This window comes from Sciurus vulgaris (genome assembly GCF_902686455.1).
Source record: "Sciurus vulgaris genome assembly, chromosome: 16".
Lineage (NCBI taxonomy): Eukaryota > Metazoa > Chordata > Mammalia > Rodentia > Sciuridae > Sciurus > Sciurus vulgaris.
The window spans coordinates 3,485,527-3,504,145 of record NC_136477.1 but is presented as its reverse complement, the minus strand read 5'-3'; the positions used below and the strand labels follow the sequence as shown (position 1 = coordinate 3,504,145).

At 61.8% G+C, this 18,619-nt stretch overlaps 1 protein-coding gene across 13 annotated transcripts in view; it reads left to right on the top strand.

The window, feature by feature from the left end:
• The window catches only part of PTPRS (protein tyrosine phosphatase receptor type S), a 70,562-nt gene extending 57,112 nt beyond the window's left edge, over positions 1-13,450 (top strand). For 5 of the 13 annotated variants that reach the window (XM_079116288.1, XM_079116295.1, XM_079116283.1 and 2 more), the window contains 22 exons: positions 433-550; positions 1,402-2,010; positions 2,358-2,455; positions 2,965-3,218; positions 3,615-3,708; positions 3,794-4,009; positions 4,185-4,342; positions 4,706-4,717; positions 4,863-4,975; positions 6,518-6,565; positions 7,238-7,335; positions 7,412-7,535; positions 8,025-8,200; positions 8,274-8,393; positions 9,512-9,666; positions 9,744-10,029; positions 10,115-10,293; positions 10,544-10,670; positions 10,744-10,869; positions 11,911-12,065; positions 12,146-12,281; positions 12,536-13,450. In XM_079116288.1, the coding sequence (XP_078972414.1) occupies positions 433-550; positions 1,402-2,010; positions 2,358-2,455; positions 2,965-3,218; positions 3,615-3,708; positions 3,794-4,009; positions 4,185-4,342; positions 4,706-4,717; positions 4,863-4,975; positions 6,518-6,565; positions 7,238-7,335; positions 7,412-7,535; positions 8,025-8,200; positions 8,274-8,393; positions 9,512-9,666; positions 9,744-10,029; positions 10,115-10,293; positions 10,544-10,670; positions 10,744-10,869; positions 11,911-12,065; positions 12,146-12,281; positions 12,536-12,604 (3,471 nt within the window). In that variant the 3' untranslated portion in view covers positions 12,605-13,450. The remainder of the gene's footprint in view (positions 1-432; positions 551-1,401; positions 2,011-2,357; positions 2,456-2,964; positions 3,219-3,614; positions 3,709-3,793; positions 4,010-4,184; positions 4,343-4,705; positions 4,718-4,862; positions 4,976-6,517; positions 6,566-7,237; positions 7,336-7,411; positions 7,536-8,024; positions 8,201-8,273; positions 8,394-9,511; positions 9,667-9,743; positions 10,030-10,114; positions 10,294-10,543; positions 10,671-10,743; positions 10,870-11,910; positions 12,066-12,145; positions 12,282-12,535) is intronic. The other 8 variants (XM_079116293.1, XM_079116291.1, XM_079116294.1 and 5 more) reach the window with 6 other exon arrangements.
• Positions 13,451-18,619: the final 5,169 nt, after the last annotated feature.

The window sequence follows — 18,619 nt, the reverse complement described above, 5'->3', positions numbered from 1 at the left end:
ACAAAGTTCCCAAAAAATTCTGTTGGTGCTCACCAGCTGGTAGGGCCTGACAGACCCAGGAGTGTAGAGGCATAGAATAGCCCATGCAAAGGCCCTGGGGCAGGACCCAGCCTGGCGAGCTGGAGGCACAGTGAGGAGCCCTGTCGCTGGGAAGAGAGGAGGGAGGCAGGTGGCGCAGGGCCTGTGGGCAGCAGGGAGGACTTGGGCTCTGACCCCCCAGGAAGTGGGAGCCATGAAGGGTGCCCACAGGGGAGGGTGGCCAGTACCAGCAGAGGCGACTGGGTGCGGCAGGCCCTGGGAGCCGGGTCCCTGCATGTGCTTGTGTGCACGTCTGCTGCGGCCCAGGCTGCCTCCTCTGCTGGACCTTGCTGCGGGAGGGGCTGGGGCAGGCTGTCCTGCCAGGCGTGGCGCTGACCCCCGCCTTGCCTGCAGGAAATGGTCATCACGAACCTGCAGCCCGAGACTGCCTACTCCATCACGGTAGCCGCCTACACCATGAAGGGCGACGGCGCCCGCAGCAAACCCAAGGTGGTGGTGACCAAGGGAGCAGGTGCGAGGCGACGTGCCAGGGTCCTGGGGCGGGGTGGCCTCCCCTGCGGAGCTTCTTGCTGGGCCTGCACCTCTTGCGGAAGGGCCGCTGCCCCCCACGCCTCCGCTGGGCGCCTGTGCGGGTGCCGGTCCCCTCCCGCCCCCGGCTCCCAGCGGCTCCTCCAGGACCCTCCCGTCAGCCCCAGGGGCTTGGGTGTCCTCCTGTTTCAAGCTGAATAGGGAGAAAGGCCACTGTGGATGGCAAGGGGAGGGGACAGCTGTGGGTCTGTGGAGTGCCAGCAGACTCCGTGCCTTGGCCGCCCCGCATGTCCTCAGGGCCTCCGTGCCACCTGACCCTGTGGCCTGTCTCTGCCTCCTCCAGGGTGCTCCCGTGACCCCCGGGACGTCCAGCTAGAGCTGAGGGCAGCACGCCCGCCAGGGTGGTGGTGGAGCCCCCTCCCTCCCCTCTTCCTCAAGCCTGGCACCTCTGGGTCGCCAGTGCCTACACAGGCTGGGACCGGGAGCAGGGTCCCTGAGGTGCCCGAGTTACTCCCCAGGGCCTGCCGGTCGTGTTCTCAGCCCTCCGCCAGTTCTTCTGCCTGTACCGCCCCTCACGGTCCTGCCCCAGGACCTTGGCACCGGCCCTTCTCTCCTTGGAACATGGTTCCTCCATCTCCCCGCAGCCCCCACTCAGCTCTGCCAGCCAGAGGCCTCCTGAGACGCACTTAAGAGTGGACACCCTGGCGCATGCCTGGGTCCCACTGCTTGGGAGACTGGGGCAGGGTTGCTCGAGGCCAGCCGGGCGGCGCGTGAGGACCCCTAGCAGAGACCCTGCCTGCGCTCCGGGCCCTGACACCTGCCCTGTCCCCGCAGTGCTGGGCCGCCCCACCCTGTCGGTGCAGCAGACCCCCGAGGGCAGCCTGCTGGCGCGCTGGGAGCCCCCCGCCGGCGCCGCGGAGGACCAGGTGCTGGGCTACCGCCTGCAGTTCGGCCGCCAGGACGCCCCGCCCCTGGCCACACTGGAGTTCGCGCCCTCCGAGGACCGCTACACGGCGGCCGGCGTTCACAAGGGGGCCACCTACGTGTTCCGACTGGCGGCCCGGAGCCGCGGCGGCCTGGGCGAGGAGGCGGCCGAGGTCCTGAGCATCCCTGAGGACGCGCCCCGCGGCCACCCGCAGATCCTGGAGGCGGCCGGCAACGCCTCTGCCGGCACTGTGCTGCTGCGCTGGCTGCCGCCCGTGCCCGCCGAGCGCAACGGGGCCATCGTCAAGTACACGGTGGCCGTGCGGGAGGCCGGCGCCCTGGGCCCCGCCCGCGAGACTGAGCTGCCGGCGGCGGCCGAGCCGGGGGCCGAGAACGTCCTCACGCTGCAGGGCCTCAAGCCCGACACGGCCTACGACCTACAAGTGCGCGCGCACACGCGCAGGGGCCCCGGCCCCTACAGCCCCCCTGTCCGCTACCGCACGTTCCTGCGGGACCAAGGTAGGCGCTCGGAGAGCCGGACTGGGCCTCGTGCCCGCCCCCCCCTCCCCCCCAGGTAAGTGGCCGCTTTTCTGCTTCCTCCTGGACGCTCGAGCGAGGCCGGACCCGAGGCTGGCGTTGGCACAGGTGGGACAGCCTCTGGCACCGCCGCCCCCACCCTCTCTCCGCAGCCACCGCCGTCTCCGCAGCAGGGACCTGGGACAGGGCAGGCAGGGCCGGGCCAGGGCCAGGCAGGAAGGCCGTGGGCACAGGCACAGCCACGACAGGGAGCGCCTGGGCCGCCCCTCCGCCCTCCACAGTCTCTCACCTGCCTCTCCTCTGCTCTCTCCCCTGCTGCTGCGGCACAGTCTCGCCCAAGAACTTCAAGGTGAAGATGATCATGAAGACCTCGGTGCTGCTGAGCTGGGAGTTTCCAGACAACTACAACTCGCCCACGCCCTACAAGGTGCGCAGCCAGCCCTGGGGCTGGGGCGCTGCTGAGTGTGTCCAGGGCTCTGCCGGGATGGAGGCTTGGTCAGAACTGAGACTTGGTCTGCCTGAGATCCAGGCTCAGTCAGGATTGGACTCGGAGTTGGGCTCTGCCCGGGATCCAGGCTCAGTCAGAACTGAGACTTGGAATTAGGCTCTGCCTGAGATCCAGGCTCAGTCAGAATTGGACTCTGAGTTGGACTCTGCCCAGGATTGGTGCTCAGTCTGGATTGGTGCTCAGTCGGGATCAGGACCCAGTCAGGGTTGGGGCTCACCTGGGGTGGAGCTTCAGCCTGGGGCCGGGACCCAGGCTGGGGCTACAGATCAGCAGGAGTGAGGTCTCATGATTGGCACTCGGTGTTAGGACTCAGCCAGCAGTCGGGGCATGCTTGGTGCTCAGGCCAGTCTGGGGCCAGAGCCTATGTTGGGGTCAGGGTCCCGCAGGCAGGGGCTGCAGTGGGGGCTCTGAGCCAGTCCCACCCGCAGATCCAGTACAACGGGCTCACGCTGGACGTGGACGGCAGAACCACGAAGAAGCTGATCACACGCCTCAAGCCCCACACCTTCTACAACTTTGTGCTGACCAACCGCGGCAGCAGCCTGGGCGGCCTCCAGCAGACGGTCACCGCCTGGACGGCCTTCAACCTGCTCAGCAGCAAGCCCAGCGTGGCCCCCAAGCCTGCCTCTGACGGCTTCATCGTGGTGTACCTGCCTGACGGCCAGAGCCCCGTGCCCGTGCAGTACGCTCCCCTTCCCGCCAGCCCCTACTGCCGCTGTGTGACCGGACGAGGCCCCCGCCCTCTGGGCCTCTCTGTAAACAGAGACCCCACCTGGACCCCACCAGCCCCACCTCACAGATTGTGCTAAAAATTCAGTGCTTCTCGCGGCCGTGGTCAGGAGAGGCCCCGTGTCTGCTCCAGCACCTGACACACCCCCACTGCCTGACCCTTCACCGGGCATGGCCCCCAAGGAGGTCGGGGCTCAGGCTTCTAGACTGGAGGGAAGCCGGGAGGCCCCGGAGGAGAGGGAGGGAGGACGGGAGCTCACGGTCAGCCTTGCGTCCGGAGGGTGGGTGGCCGAGTCGGGCTGGGCAGCTGGGGCTGGCCCTGCGGCCGACGGCCCTTCCGGCCCCACAGGAACTACTTCATCGTAATGGTGCCCCTGCGCAAGTCTCGCGGGGGCCAGTTCCTGACCCCGCTGGGCAGCCCCGAGGACATGGACCTGGAGGAGGTAAGGGCGGCGTCCCTCCGGGCCCCACGTCCATCCCGGCCCCGCGGGCTCGCGTCCCCGCCCTGACGCGCCTCTGTGCCCACAGCTCATCCAGGACGTGGCCAGGCTGCAGCGGCGCAGCCTGCGGCACTCGCGCCAGCTGGAGGCGCCCAGGCCCTACATCGCCGCCCGCTTCTCCGTGCTGCCCTCCGTTTTCCACCCCGGGGACCAGAAGCAGTATGGCGGCTTCGACAACCGCGGCCTGGAGCCCGGCCACCGATACGTGCTGTTCGTGCTGGCGGTCCTGCAGAAGAGCGAGCCGGTGAGTGCGGGGACCCCGGGGAGACTCAGGGAGGCACGGGCCTCGGAACTGGGGTTTTGAGGAGTGGGTAGGAGTTCGGCAGGAGAAGGCGCGAGCCGACGTCTGGCGGTGCTGGAGGGGCAGGAGGCCGCAGGCACGGGCGCTGGGCACTGAGGCTCCACCTCCCGTTCCGCAGACCTTCGCGGCCAGCCCCTTTTCAGACCCCTTCCAGCTGGACAACCCGGACCCGCAGCCCATCGTGGACGGCGAGGAGGGGCTCATCTGGGTGATCGGGCCGGTGCTGGCCGTGGTCTTCATCATCTGCATCGTCATCGCCATTCTGCTCTACAAGAAGTGAGGCCCGGGGCTCCCCCAGCAGCGGGCCTCCCAGAGGGGGGTCAGCTCAGCATCGTCACCAGAGGCCCCTGTGGTTCGCATGGGGAAACTGATGCTCAGAGAGGCGGAGCCGCTTGGTCAAGGTCACACAGCCTGGGGGGGCAGGGCTGAGACTCAGCAGGACCCGGGTGCGGTGGTCACCGCGGCCCCACGGGCGGGGCGGCCTCCTTACCCAGGGCGTGCCGAGACAGTCTGGGTGGAGCTGGGCGCCAGGGGAGGAGACCACAGCCGAGGGGCCGAGGGCCGCCGGTCGCAGCCCTTGGTGGCCCGGCCCTCACCTCTTTCCTTCCCTCCCGCCCCTGTGTCTGGCTTCGGGAGCAGCAAGCCTGACAGGTGAGGACCGGCCCTGCCCACGGGAGGGTCACCTGACATGTGGCCAAGCACGCGTACAGCCGCCTCCTGCCGTGCATCTCGCGTGTGCGCGTTGTGTCTTCACACACACGGCCCTCACGCGACTGTCCCGCTTGCCCCCGTGCAGCAAGCGCAAGGACTCGGAGCCCCGCACCAAGTGCCTGCTGAACAACGCAGACCTCGCCCCCCACCACCCCAAGGACCCCGTGGAGATGCGGCGCATCAACTTCCAGACCCCAGGTAGGTGCTGGCCCCTGGCAAAGGACCCCACAATAGGGAAGGAGCTGGGGGAGAGGAAGCGGCCACCTTGGGGGATCCCCAGCACCCCTCTCAACCACAGGGGTACAGCTAAACCCCTAATTTCCAAATAGCACCCATCCTATGTGGGCCTGGGCTTGGAGCTCATGGGTTGGTTCTGCATACCACCAAGCGAGGCTTTTTAAAAAGATACATTATTTAACTGATGGTCGCTGTCTTCTCAGGAATCTAAAGAATATCGTAAAGTAGAAGCAGCACTGTTTTGGCAGGAGGAGGGGTGCCTCTGTTTACACCTCCAGCTCTAGCACCCCTAGGCCGTGGGGGTGTCGGTGGGCCTTGGCCATTGTCCTGCCCTAGGGACATCCCCAGCAAGGCACAGAAACAGCCCCTCCCCCGGCCCAGCCCGCGCCCTCTGCCTGCAGTGGCTCCTACCCTCCAGGCCTCCTCAGGGGCGCTGTAGGGCACTGGGATTCACCCCTGGACGGAGAACTGAAGCCGGTCTTGTGATTCACAAGCTTCCCCATCTCTCCCCCCTTAATGGGCTCATGCCAGCTGCTTCTAACTAAAAAAGAATTTTTAACCGAACATTCGACTGCTGTTCTCCTTATAGGTCCACAGCATAGTTACATCTGTCCCTCAACTGGTTCATGTCAACTCTGTTTCCAACTAAATGGGAATTTCAAACATTTGTATTTAACTGATGACTGCAGGCCTGAAGGAATCATGCATGACCTCACATGCTACTCCTAATGTGTTGTTTTTTCTGTGTCTGGACTGGCTCATGTCACTTCTATTTTCCTCCAAGTGATTCTGACTGACTGCGTACTGATGGCCGCAGGTCTCCTGAATGGGTCACAGGATCTCATTTATCAGCTTTACTGTACTCTTTTCCCTTTCTTGTCTCTGACTGGCTCATGTCACTTCAGTTGAAGATTTTGACCATTTGTATTTAACTGATGGCTGCAGAGCTCCTGGAGGGAACACGCAGGGTCTCATGTCACCCCTAGTGTGTGTTCTTCTCTTTCTCGTCTCTGGACTGGCTCATGTCACTTCAGTTTTCACCTAGGTTTTAAGTACGTGTGTTTAACCAATGGCTGCATTCCTTTGAAGGGATCACGTAGAGTCCCACATGTCACCACTAATGTGCTGCCATGCTTTTCTGGCTCTGGACTGTCTTACATCAGTTGTTTCCATCCACATGGGGATTTTAAATGTGTTTAACTGATGGCTGCTGTCCTCCTTAAGGTTCATGGCATGGGCCCATATTTCCTTATCTGCCTCCTAGCTTTTCCCTTCCACCCTGCATCACTCTCCCCCATATCCCCTCTGCTGGCCTCAACAGGGGACCCGAGGCCAGGATGGTCTGGGGTGGGGGACACGTAGACGGAGGAACCTGAATCTTTGGGGTCTTCCTGGACTCATGGCTAAAGAGCAGCAGTGGCCACTGGCCAGCCAGAGGAACCCGGCTTGCGGCTGGGCGGGCCGTGCGTGCTCTGCTTCACCCGCTGCTTGCCGTCTCTGCAGACTCGGGCCTCCGCAGCCCCCTCAGGGAGCCGGGGCTTCACTCTCAAAGTTAGTTCCTGTGTCTGTCGCGCTTTCCCGCCTGTTCGTTTTCATCCTGGGTCTTTCCATCCCGCCTCCTGTCTGTCCACACGCCCACCCCAGCCAGCCTCTGCCCGCCTGTCCCATGCTGGCACCTCGGGGAGGGCAGGGGTCTGCTCCGCGGGCCCTCGGGTGGCTGATCGCGACTGCCCGCGCTTGGACGTGGCTCCTGGGAAGCGGCAGGCCCGCCAGGCCACCTGCGGGCTCTGGGTGTGCAGGCCCTGGTTCACAGGGCTTGGGAGTGGGCAGTGGCCTGCAGACCCAGAGGCCCCCAGGCGGGCCAGGACCGCAGTGCACCTGCCTGCCCAGGCTGCAGCGGACAGGCGGAGCCGCCGGCCCACGTGCGGGGACTCCAGGGCTCCGACCCATGTGGGCGGCTCCTGAGGTCCCCGCTGCCTGCGCTTCCTCATCTCTGGGCCTCCTGTGTGCGCCTTGCCACCAGTCCCTGAGACGGGCAGTGCTGCCGGGACCCTCCCCCAGCCCCTGCGCCCGCCGGGTGGGGGCCCAGGACCCGCCAGCACTGGAGCAGCCATCGGGAGCCCCCCGCACCGCCCGCCACCCCTTCTAACCGCAGCTTGTCCGCGCAGACTCACACTGTCCGGCCACCCCGGCCGCCCGTGACCCCGTCTGCTCTCCCCGCAGGCATGCTCAGCCACCCGCCCATCCCCATCGCAGACATGGCGGAGCACACGGAGCGCCTGAAGGCCAACGACAGCCTGAAGCTGTCCCAGGAGTACGAGGTGAGCTGGGCCACTGCCCGCCTCCAGGGCTCAGCGCGCCCACCTGAAGGCCCAACCCCCTGCCCTTCCTCCACAGTCCATCGACCCCGGACAGCAGTTCACATGGGAACACTCCAACCTGGAAGTGAACAAGCCCAAGAACCGCTACGCCAACGTCATTGCCTACGACCACTCCCGGGTCATCCTCCAGCCCATCGAAGGTAGCCTGGGAGCTTTGTTCTGGTCTCCAACGACACCAAGCTCAGACGCCGCACTGCCTCGGCAGCTGAGCCCAACTGGTTGTGTACCCGATCTAGCTCCAGCTGGAGGTCGCTGGGCGTCAGTAGATATGTATTTAACTGATGGCTGCTGTTCAGAACGTGGCTTCATCTGCTCCTCTACATAGGTGCTTCTCGATCAGGGCAGTTTTGCTGCCTAAGAGCAACATCTGGGGGCATTTTGGGTTGTCACAGTTTGGGTGATGGGAGTGCTGTAGCATCACGTGGGGGAGCTCAGGAATGGGGCGCAGCACCCTATAGAGGGGCTCCCTCTCCGGGGATGATTTGACCCCAGGAGGCTACGATAACCCAGTAGTGCCGTGTGTGTGCCTGGCCACGCGATGTTACCCCGAGTAACGATGCCTGCCTCGAACGTGGCGCCGGGGCCAGAGCGAGCCCTGAGGTGCGGGCGGGGCCCTGCCTTTGCTGCAGGCCTCGCGGGCAGCGACTACATCAACGCCAACTACGTGGACGGCTACCGGCGGCAGAACGCCTACATCGCCACGCAGGGGCCCCTGCCGGAGACCTTCGGGGACTTCTGGCGCATGGTGTGGGAGCAGCGGTCGGCCACCGTCGTCATGATGACGCGGCTGGAAGAAAAGTCGCGGGTGAGGCCCGGACCCCGCGGCCCATGAGCCCTGCCAGCTGCAGCCCGCGCTCACCCCCGCTCTCGCCCGGCAGGTCAAATGTGATCAGTACTGGCCCAGCCGAGGCACGGAGACCTACGGCTTCATCCAGGTCACACTGCTGGACACCATCGAGCTGGCCACGTTCTGTGTGCGGACGTTCTCCCTGCACAAGGTAGAGCCCGGCTGCGGGGAGGACCGAGGCCCGGCTCCACTCAGAGCTCCCCCAGGACAGAGCAGCGGGCACAGGCGGACCACATGCCCCTGGAGGCAGAGAGGGCCCTGCCCCATCCGGCCCGCAGCTTAGAGTCTAAGCTGGCTCGGAACTGGGCCCTTTCCCTCAGTCATAGCCCAGGCTCCCTTGCCTGCTTAACCTCTGACCCCACCCAATGGGGCCTGTGACGGGGGCCCTAGCAGAGTCTGTCCTGCCTTTGAGGGGCTGCCAGACAGAGCTAGATAAACACTGCCAGCGCGTGCAGTGAGGGCTGGAGTGGAGAGCCTTTAGATGCATATTTAACTGATGGCTGCTGTCCACACCCCCTGTTCTGCATCGATGGTTCTGAACTGAGGCAGTTCTGCCATCCAGGGTATTATCATGATAAAGATGTGCTGCTGGCACCACTGTGTGCCCCAGACACCTGACCAGGCCCTTTAACATCAATTCCCTGTCTGGCCCAAGTGCCAGAAATCTGGGCAGATGGACAGGAGAGATGTAAGATTTCTCAGTTCATTCACACATGTGAAGCATGGACTGTGTGCCAGATCCCAGCCGGGGCACCAGAACACAGCAGGGAAACAGCATCTCGGGGAAAAGCCACAGAGAGCGAGTATGTGAGAGGAGATAGGATGTGTGTCCAGAAACCTGGATGAGGGAGCCAGGAGACCTCCAGAGGTCTCTGCTGTGCAAAGGCCCTGAGGCAGGATGGGCCTGGTGTGTTTGAGGGAAAGCAAGCAGCCCACGTGGGTGGAGCAGAGGGCATGAGGGGTAGAGGAGGAGGGTAGGAGGGCCCCAGAGGGCTGTGGGCAGAGGGAGGGCCTGACTTAGTGCCCACAGGTGCCCTCTGGGGATGGAAGGAGCCCCCTGATGCAGGCAGCTGAGTGGTCTGGGGGCCATGATAGGTCTGGACACGGTGGCCACTGGACATGGGTGGAGGCAGGGGAAGTGGGAGGCCCAGAGCCAGGCGCTCAGGAGGTGAGGACACCGAATGGGGCGCTCTGGGACCCGGCGGTCTGGAGGTGAGCGTGGGTTCACCTGGGGAGAGACAGTCACAGGCCGCGCCCTGTGTTCCCCAGAACGGCTCCAGTGAGAAACGCGAGGTCCGCCAGTTCCAGTTCACAGCGTGGCCCGACCACGGCGTGCCCGAGTACCCGACGCCCTTCCTGGCCTTCCTGCGGAGGGTCAAGACCTGCAACCCGCCCGACGCGGGCCCCGTGGTGGTGCACTGCAGGTGAGCGCAGCGCCCCGCCCGCCCCGCCTGCGAGCCCCGCCCCGCCTCCAGCCCGCCTGACGCGCATTCGCCCGCAGCGCCGGCGTGGGCCGCACGGGCTGCTTCATTGTCATCGACGCCATGCTGGAGCGCATCAAGCCCGAGAAGACGGTGGACGTGTACGGACATGTGACGCTCATGCGCTCCCAGCGCAACTACATGGTGCAGACCGAGGACCAGTACAGCTTCATCCACGAGGCGCTGCTGGAGGCCGTGGGCTGTGGCAACACCGAGGTGCCCGCGCGGAGCCTCTACTCCTACATCCAGAAGCTGGCCCAGCTGGAGCCCGGGGAGCATGTCACCGGCATGGAACTCGAGTTCAAGGTGAGGAGGGCGGTGCCGGAGCAGCACCCCTCCCGGCCGAGCGGCGCGTCCCTGACAGCTGTCCCCGGCCGCCTTGTCCCCACAGAGGCTGGCCAACTCCAAAGCCCACACGTCCCGCTTCATCAGTGCCAACCTGCCTTGTAACAAGTTCAAGAACCGCCTGGTGAACATCATGCCCTACGAGAGCACCCGCGTCTGCCTGCAGCCCATCCGGGGTGTGGAGGGGTCCGACTACATCAACGCCAGCTTCATCGACGGCTACAGGTACCGCCCGGCACACCCGCGACGCCGCCCGCCCAGGAGTCTCCAGCCTGGCGGAGACAGCTGACGTGGCTGGTCCCGGGCTGGACCTTTAACTGATGGCTACTGTTCAGAGTGGGGTTCTTTCTGTCCTTCAACAGTGGTTTCCAGTGGGACTGAGTTGGTTGTTCAGGGGACATTTGGCAACATCTGGGGACATTCTGGTCACGAGGGGACTTGGAGGGAGGGGCCACTCACAGCCCTCGTCCTGCAGGCAGCAGAAGGCCTACATCGCGACGCAGGGGCCACTGGCGGAGACCACAGAGGACTTCTGGCGCATGCTGTGGGAGAACAACTCCACCATCGTGGTGATGCTCACCAAGCTGCGGGAGATGGGCCGGGTGAGCTGGGGCCACCGTGGGCGGGCAGTGGCCGGGCCTCCAGCGGGGACTGACGCAGTGTTGTCCTCCGCAGGAGAAGTGTCACCAGTACTGGCCAGCCGAGCGCTCTGCCCGCTATCAGTACTTCGTGGTGGATCCCATGGCCGAGTATAACATGCCTCAGTACATCCTCCGAGAGTTCAAGGTCACGGATGCCCGGGTGAGCCTGGGAAGAGTGCCTCGAGGGGCTGGGCTGCGCACCCCCGTGCAAGGGTGGGGCTGGAGCAAAGGCCCTGGGGCAGGGATCAGGTTGTCAAGTAGAGGTGGTCAGTGGGCCACTTCATCCTCCCATCAGGCGGGTAGAAGAGGGCCACGGTCCTGTGCCAAGCCTGCAGTGCCCAGCACGACTCACTGGGGAGTGGCCCGAGCGGATCTCGGGAAGGAGCGAGCGGCCTTTTCCCTGTGGAGGGTCTGGGGCTGGAAGGGCAGGGGAGAGGCCGGTGGCTGAGGGGCAGGTGGCGATGTGGTCTTGTGGAGTCCTCCCAAGGGGGCGGGAACCCACGGGCAGAAGCTGGCACCGTGGTGTGGGGATGGACAGTGGTGGCTTGTGTGGGGGAGGGACTGGCGATGGGGGCGACTGAAAACTGACCCTGAAGGTGGCCTCTTGGAGACTGGTGGGGGACACTAGTCCAGACGATGCCTGTGAGGCACCTTGGTTGGCAGCACTGTGGTGGGTACAGTGGTGCCAGGGGCGGAGGGCAGTGGAGGGAGGCGGCCAGGCAGGCGGGATGCAGAGCAGAGCTAGAGCACTGAGTGTGGGGGAGGCGGGAGCCGCAGGGTGGGCAGTGGGCGGCCGCGGGATGCCCGTCGCCTCTGCACCAGAGAAGGGCAGATGTTTGGCCTGGGAACCGGAAAGATGGGCGCCGATCGGTGGTGGAGGACCGACCCAGCAGGGCCAGGGGGGCTGGCACGTGGCCCCACGTGCACGGGAGGGTGCGAGGTGGGCCCCTGGCTGGAGGGGCGGTGCGGCCCAGGTGAAGGGGAGGCACCGCGCAGGGGACGCGGGGCAGGGGTCAGGAGGGAGCCGGCGTCCTGCCATCGTGGTTGACCCGATGACATCCAGGGGGTGTCATGGTGAAGGCAGAGGCTGGTGCCGGCACCGTGGGTGCGATGGGAGATGCACCACCATGCAGTGACAGACCTGGGGTGTGAGGCCAGGGCTGCAGGTTGGTGCCAACAGCAGGTGTCCTCTCTGTCCCAGGACGGCCAGTCCCGGACCGTCCGGCAGTTTCAGTTCACGGACTGGCCAGAGCAGGGTGTGCCAAAGTCCGGGGAGGGCTTCATCGACTTCATCGGCCAAGTGCATAAGACCAAGGAGCAGTTCGGCCAGGACGGGCCCATCTCCGTGCACTGCAGGTGAGCCCCGCGGCTCGGGTCGGGCGCCCACGCTGCCGTGCGCGTGACGCCCGCGGGCCTGACGCGTGCTGGTCCCGCAGTGCCGGCGTGGGCAGGACCGGCGTGTTCATCACGCTCAGCATCGTGCTGGAGCGCATGCGGTACGAGGGCGTGGTGGACATCTTCCAGACGGTGAAGATGCTGCGCACCCAGCGGCCCGCCATGGTGCAGACCGAGGTACGGCGGGGCCTCCAGCAGCCCCTCCCTGGGCGGGAAGGGGACACTCAAGGCTGGACACGTTCTGTCCAGGCAGTGTCCTCGGTGGACCGAGATAGGCCTCCAGGTCACTGCCAGGTCCTGCGCGTCCAGAGGGGCGGGGAAACCGGCCCGCAGGCGGCGCTTCCGCCAGTCTTGGCCACTCGGTGCGTCCCCGTCGGGGAAGCCGAGCAGCCCCGCCGGTGCGGAGCCCTTGACGCGGCCTCTCCCTGCAGGACGAGTACCAGTTCTGCTACCAGGCGGCGCTGGAGTACCTGGGCAGCTTCGACCACTATGCAACCTAAAGCCATGGCGGCTCTGCGGCCGACCCGCTGCCCGCGCCGGACCGAGGCCGGGCGCCCGGAGGGCAGAACGCGCTGGCGGCGGCACCTCCGCGGCCCTCGAGCCCCGCGCGGCCGTCGCTGCCGATACTCGCACATTCCTGACCCTTCGGATCGCAGACGAGGCCCGGGTGGGGCGGCGAGGCTGCGCGGGCAGACGCGCTCTCAGACTCTGTGACTGTCGGTGACGTTTCTTTTCTTCTTCTTCTTTCTAAATAGTGTATTTTTTTTCTTTCTTTCTTTCTTTTTTTTTTTTTTTTAAAGAAGAAACAAAAGACTTGCCGGTCAACGACTTTAAAAGAGCAGCTTCGCTTCCTCCCTTCTGTGCCAGACACTATTTTTCCACGGCCCGCCTGTGCGCCTGCGTCGGAGCGCGTCCCCAGCTGGCCCTCTGTGCAGCCACGGCGCTCCCCGCGCGATGGGCGACCCTCCCCTCGTTTCTCTTCTTCCTTTTGGGCTCTTGTCTCCTACTTTGTTTTTCTAAATTTTCAGACATATCAAGCAGCCCTGGGGTGGGCAACAGGTCGGCCCCCAGGGGTGGGTCAGACCCGCGGGGTCAGGCGAGCGCGGCCCGAGCGTTTGCCTGCCCCGCCATCAGGGACCCTGTCCCCTAGGACTGTGGGGCAGGTTGGGGACAAACTGAAGGACCGGCCCCCCCACCGTGAGCAAGTGAGTTTTTCCTCTTTGTACGAGAGCGGTCTGCCGTTGCTTTCAACACTGTTTGTTCAAACGGAAGCAGCTAGGTGGCTTTCCCACCTCTGTGTATGTAGATAAACCGACTTTGTATTAAAGGAAGATCGTCCGACCCGGCCCACTGCGCAGTCTGTCCTGCATCCACCAGCCCTGCCTGGCGCCCCTGGGGGAGGAGTGGGGGAGGTCGCCTGGCCCCATCGGGGCATGGGTCATCCACTCAGCCACCTCCTGGATGGGTCAGGAGTTGAACCCAGGCTGCCTCAAGCCCCCCAGAGGAACCACCACGGAGAATCGCGGGATTGTTACAGATGGCAAAGGCTCAGAGGGAGGCGCCAACCCCAGGGCAGCAAGCTCAGGAGCTGGAGTCCACAACTGGCCAGTCCCACCCACATCCTCAGCCAGAGCCCAGCCTCCTGGGAGCTAGGGAGGCTGGGGACTCCTTGCCCCATGTCCAAGGCCACCCAAGGAGGGGTGGGGGGATGCCCCTCTTGCTGCCCATCTCCAGGGATGGAAAGACGGTCAGGTGGGGGCAGGGCCCTGCCTGGGAAGTGGGGTTCACCCTGTCGGGAACAGTTAAGGATACCAAGCCCTCCACCCATCCTCTAACCAAGGAAACTGGTAAAACCAGCGAACATCTTCACAACTCTCCCCAAAACAGAAACAGAACTCCTCAGCCTGCAAAGGTTTCCACTTTGCATGCTGTGACGCAGTGCACGCTGGGGGGAACCACGCTGTGCATCGTGGCCTTTCCCGGGGCAGTGGCATCCTGCTCTGGTGATGTGGGACAGCAGGATGAGCCAGCACTCCCAGGAGGCTGTGTGACCACAGGAAGAGGAAGTGAGGATGCTCCACAGCTGCGCAGCTAAGCCACCTGTTCGGTAGCTTAGGCATATTAAGCGTAGTCTGCCTTACTATATTTTCAGCTTACAGTGAATTTTTCTGGTCATAATTCCATCATAAGTTGAGCATCTGTGTTAGATAGCTTGATCTTAGCTCTGAGGGACAGATTCTGCCATAAAGTTCGTTTCTTTTGAAAATACCTAAATTGGGAAATTGAACACATTTCTAAATAAGACATGGGTTAGAGAAGGGATCAACACAAAAGAGTCTTAAAAACTGAGCAGTAATTCAAAGTGTACATTATGTAATGAAACCTGAGATGCAGCCAAAATGATATGCAGAGGACAATTCATAGCCTTGAGCACACTCTGAGAAGACATTTGAAAATACATGAACTGTCAAAGGTAAGGGGACTGGGGTGTGGCTCAGTGGAAGAGCACTTGTGTAGCATGCACACGGCCCTGGCCCTGATCCCTGGCACCACAAAAACTAAATAAAAAGGGAAAAGTGAACCAAACTTCAAGGAGCCACAAGAATAGGATAAGCTCAAATAGAAAAATGAAAGTGGAAAGTGGGCATTTTTAGGTGGTTCTTGTACATCAACAAAATAACTTTCTTTGAAAACACCAAAGGTAGATAAAATCTTTTACAATCACTGGGAAAAAAAGAAAAGTGGAAAGATACCCTAGAGATTTTTTTTCTTTTTGTAAGATGAGCATTAGGGAGCGAAGGCGGCACAGTGGGAGAGGGGCAGACTTGGCATGGGAAAAAGTCCCTTCGCCCGTCGGAGAGGGAAAGACAGTGACAAGAGAGGAAGACGGAAAGGAGCCACGTAAGCAGGACATTTAGTAACCTGAGTGCCGAGTTCGAAAAGTAGAGGGGAGGGACTGTCAGGCGCAACCGAAGAACAGACCGCTCACCACCGAGAGCCCAAATCTGTCTTCATTAGCGGCCGGCAGACCGCCTCACGCAAGGTCCAGAATGGCTCTTGGAGGTTGGCCCCGAGCACAGGGCAGGGCTTGACACCACAGTCAGCGTGTCAGTCACAAGTGGCTGCCGCTGGGATCCAGAACTGCAGACGAACACCAAAGTCATGGGCAGAAGGGAAGTGGGTCAAAGCAGCCTTAGTCGGTCACCAACATCTAGACAATCGTCTGACAGGGTGCACTGTCCAAGAACAACAGGAACCAAAAAGCACGATTTTACATGATACAAGAACTGCCATTTGTGTTGCCGAACTTGCTGTGCTCAGTGACTGTCGGTGGCTACAGAGGCCGGGTGTTCCCACGGGAGAAGCATTTCCTACGTGACACGGAGTCTCGGGGAAAGCGGAGTCTGTTCAGTCACTGCCCCCACAGCCTGGCCCATAACAGAACCTCTTAGTGACACATTGTGGGATAAAACACAGAAAATGCAAGCCCTAACCCCAGGCTTTCCTTTCTGGATCGTCCTGCCCGGGAAAGGCCTGCTGGACCCCAACGCCCATACTCAGCTCCGCTCAGAGGCATCTTGATTTTCCTCCTCTGGGCTCCCAACCCCAAGCCCACCAAGACAAAGCAGCTAAATAGGTCTGCTTTGCCCTCACTGGAAAGGAGAGGAAAGCCACAGGGAAGTCATGGCTGGGGTGTGCGCCTATGTGACCCTCAGGTGCTCAGGGCCCTGGGGGGTAGGTGCAGCTGCTGTCCTGGAAGAAGGGTCCCTGAGGAGTCATGTCAACCCACAGCCATGACCTCTCCAGGTGCCTTGGCCACCTCTCACAGGTATCCAAACCCCTTGTTTATTGAGCACTTCTTACGTGCTGGGCTGACACCGTCTTGTTTGACCCTTACGACAACGCACCACTGGACAAGAGGCCCAGCGATCAGGTGTCTTGTCCAGGATCACCCCGGCAGCAAGTGGTAGACCTGCACCAGGAGCCAGGTCTTTCTCCAGGTCCTTCTTCACCCTTAGGCAATTCGGGGCACCTGTGAGCTCTGTCCACCCACAGTCAGCACTGGCCACACTTGGAAACCGGCTGGGAGACCTGAATACTGGAGCAAAGACCAGCCACACGCCAGTGATGCCCCCAAGGCTAAAATGCCCTCCATAAATACATCCTGCCCCCCAACAATGGGGCTGAAAATGCTTAAGCAGAAACACGCACAGGAGACTGGAGGACCTTTCAGAGAGTAAAAGACCAAGCAGACAAAACCATGAAGATCCTGAGGAGAGGAAACATGCAACCACAAACGTGGCCAAGTAGATCCATACGGGATCTCGTACCAAAAAAGAATGTGTGCAGCTGTCTCGAGAACAGACCTTACGCTAGACCACAAGGGAAGCTCAGCACCCGGGTTTCAGAGACAAGCCCCGGCGCAATGAGGGCGCACGTCGGGGGTGACATAGCTCTCTGAATCTAAATGAGACTTCCTAGCACACACCGAAAATCCAGCAGGACCCGGCATGATGGGCCCCAAGTCCTGCAGGAAAGTACCAAGATTTCTACAGCCAGCGATCCATCCTTCAACCTTCCAAAATAAGGTGGAACTCAGAATCCAGGACGACTAAGCCAGCTCTACAGGATTTACTTAAAGAAATGCTGCACACAGAGGAAGAAAGCTGCGGATCCCAGAGCTCGAAAGCAGCCTCGCTGGAGGGCAGCCAAGCAAGTGAGAAGAGACGCCGTCGCCCCAGCATGTCAGCTCTCCGACCGAAAGAGACTGCGTCCCCGCCGGCGGGCCAGGCCTGGGTGTGCCTGGCGGGCACGGGTGGGCTCTGCCCTCTGCGCTCCCACAGGGCCTGTCCAGCAGCTCCTCAGGATCGCCCCCGGCACTTGGGAGCCGAGGGCAGCCTCACGCCCCTGCCAGGGCCTTGCCGTGACCCAGCGTCTGGGAGCGTGAGCCCGGCACAGTGGTGCGCGTGCCTGTGTGGCCGTTCCTGTCCTGCGGGTCAACAAAATTCCCACGGCCCCGCATCTGCCCCGTTAGTCCCCCTCTGTGAGTCTACAGGAATCCAGTGACAGAAACAAAGGCCAGCAGGCTGTAAGGGCGGCAGAGACGGGACCCACAGGAATCCGTGACGACGGGGGGACACGCAACGTTCCCCAGGGAACTCAAGTGTTTTCAGAATGGACCCGGAAACAGGAAGCACCTTCTCTGTAGCCGTCTCCGACCTTCTCTGAAACTAGGATTTTGGATGGAGAGTTCATCTGGGAAGCACGTGGTGTTCATATTTAACTTCGTTCTATTGAATGACCTCATTCTTGAGTTCCGTTCTCATTATAGTAGCTTTTCTATTATCGCTGTTTTAATAATAGGAATAAATAGGTTTGTACCAGTAAATGCCCAGCACTCAAAGGTCGCGGGCCTACATCCATCCGCATGGACTTGCCTGCTGCCTGCTCTAACCGCCTTTTAACTTGAGTAAGTTCTACTGTGAAATGGCGCAGACGATGATGGTGTGAAGCGTGACGGGCAGAACCGCCGTCCAGCAGGACGAAGCAGCTCATCTGTAAGAGCAAGTGCTGCGGCTTGCTGATCTGGGGACGGTGGGGAGAAGGGCGTGGGCAAGCTGAAGCACGACACTCCCTCACGGAAACGTCTGCGTGGTGCAGAATTAGAGTGCTCTTGCCTCCCGCGTTCCCACAGGTACGCTGGACATGCAGACAGACTGAAGAGCGGGTTGAAAAGACGAGACTCAACCACGCGTCGTTTGCAGAGGCGAGCTCCACAGGTGGACGCTCGGGGCTGGAGTGAAAGCGGGGGCCTGAGAACAGGCTGGGGGGCACTCTCAGAAGCAGCCGAGAGGCTTCACGCCTCTGCCGACCAGAAGACGAGGAAGCCGCTGCACCCGGAAATGGGAGCACTCCCACAAGGGGACGTGGGGGGCGCTTATGCCCCAAAGAGTGGTGCACCTAGTTACAGAAGAGACACTGCCCAAATGGGGGCCTCGGAGAGACCCCAGAACAGTAATGCGGGTGCCTTCAACACACCTCCTCCACCACCAGACAGCCATCGAGATACAGACTCAGTAAAGACTCAGACCTGAACAAATGTCATAGAGCAAATGGACTTAACAGACATCTGTAGACTGTTTCATCCAACGAGAGCCGAATGCATTTTCTTCTCAGCAGCTCATGGAAGCTTCTTCAAAATAGTCCCTATTTTAGACAAAGTCACTCTTAGCAAATAACAAAAAAATTGATATAATTGCTTGCATCTGTCCAGATCATAATGGAAGGAAATTAGAGATCAATGACACCACTGAACAGAAACTGTAAGCACATGGAGACTGACAGATACACTCCTGAATGATGAACGGTGTCGGAGAAATCAGCGAGGAGTTGTCAAGAAGTTCTTAGGTTCAAACAAGAGCAGTGATGCAACGAATCAGACCATGTGCAACACTGGGAAAGCGGGTCCAAGAGGAAGGTTCACAGCTGTGGTGCTCACATAAGGGAATTGGAAT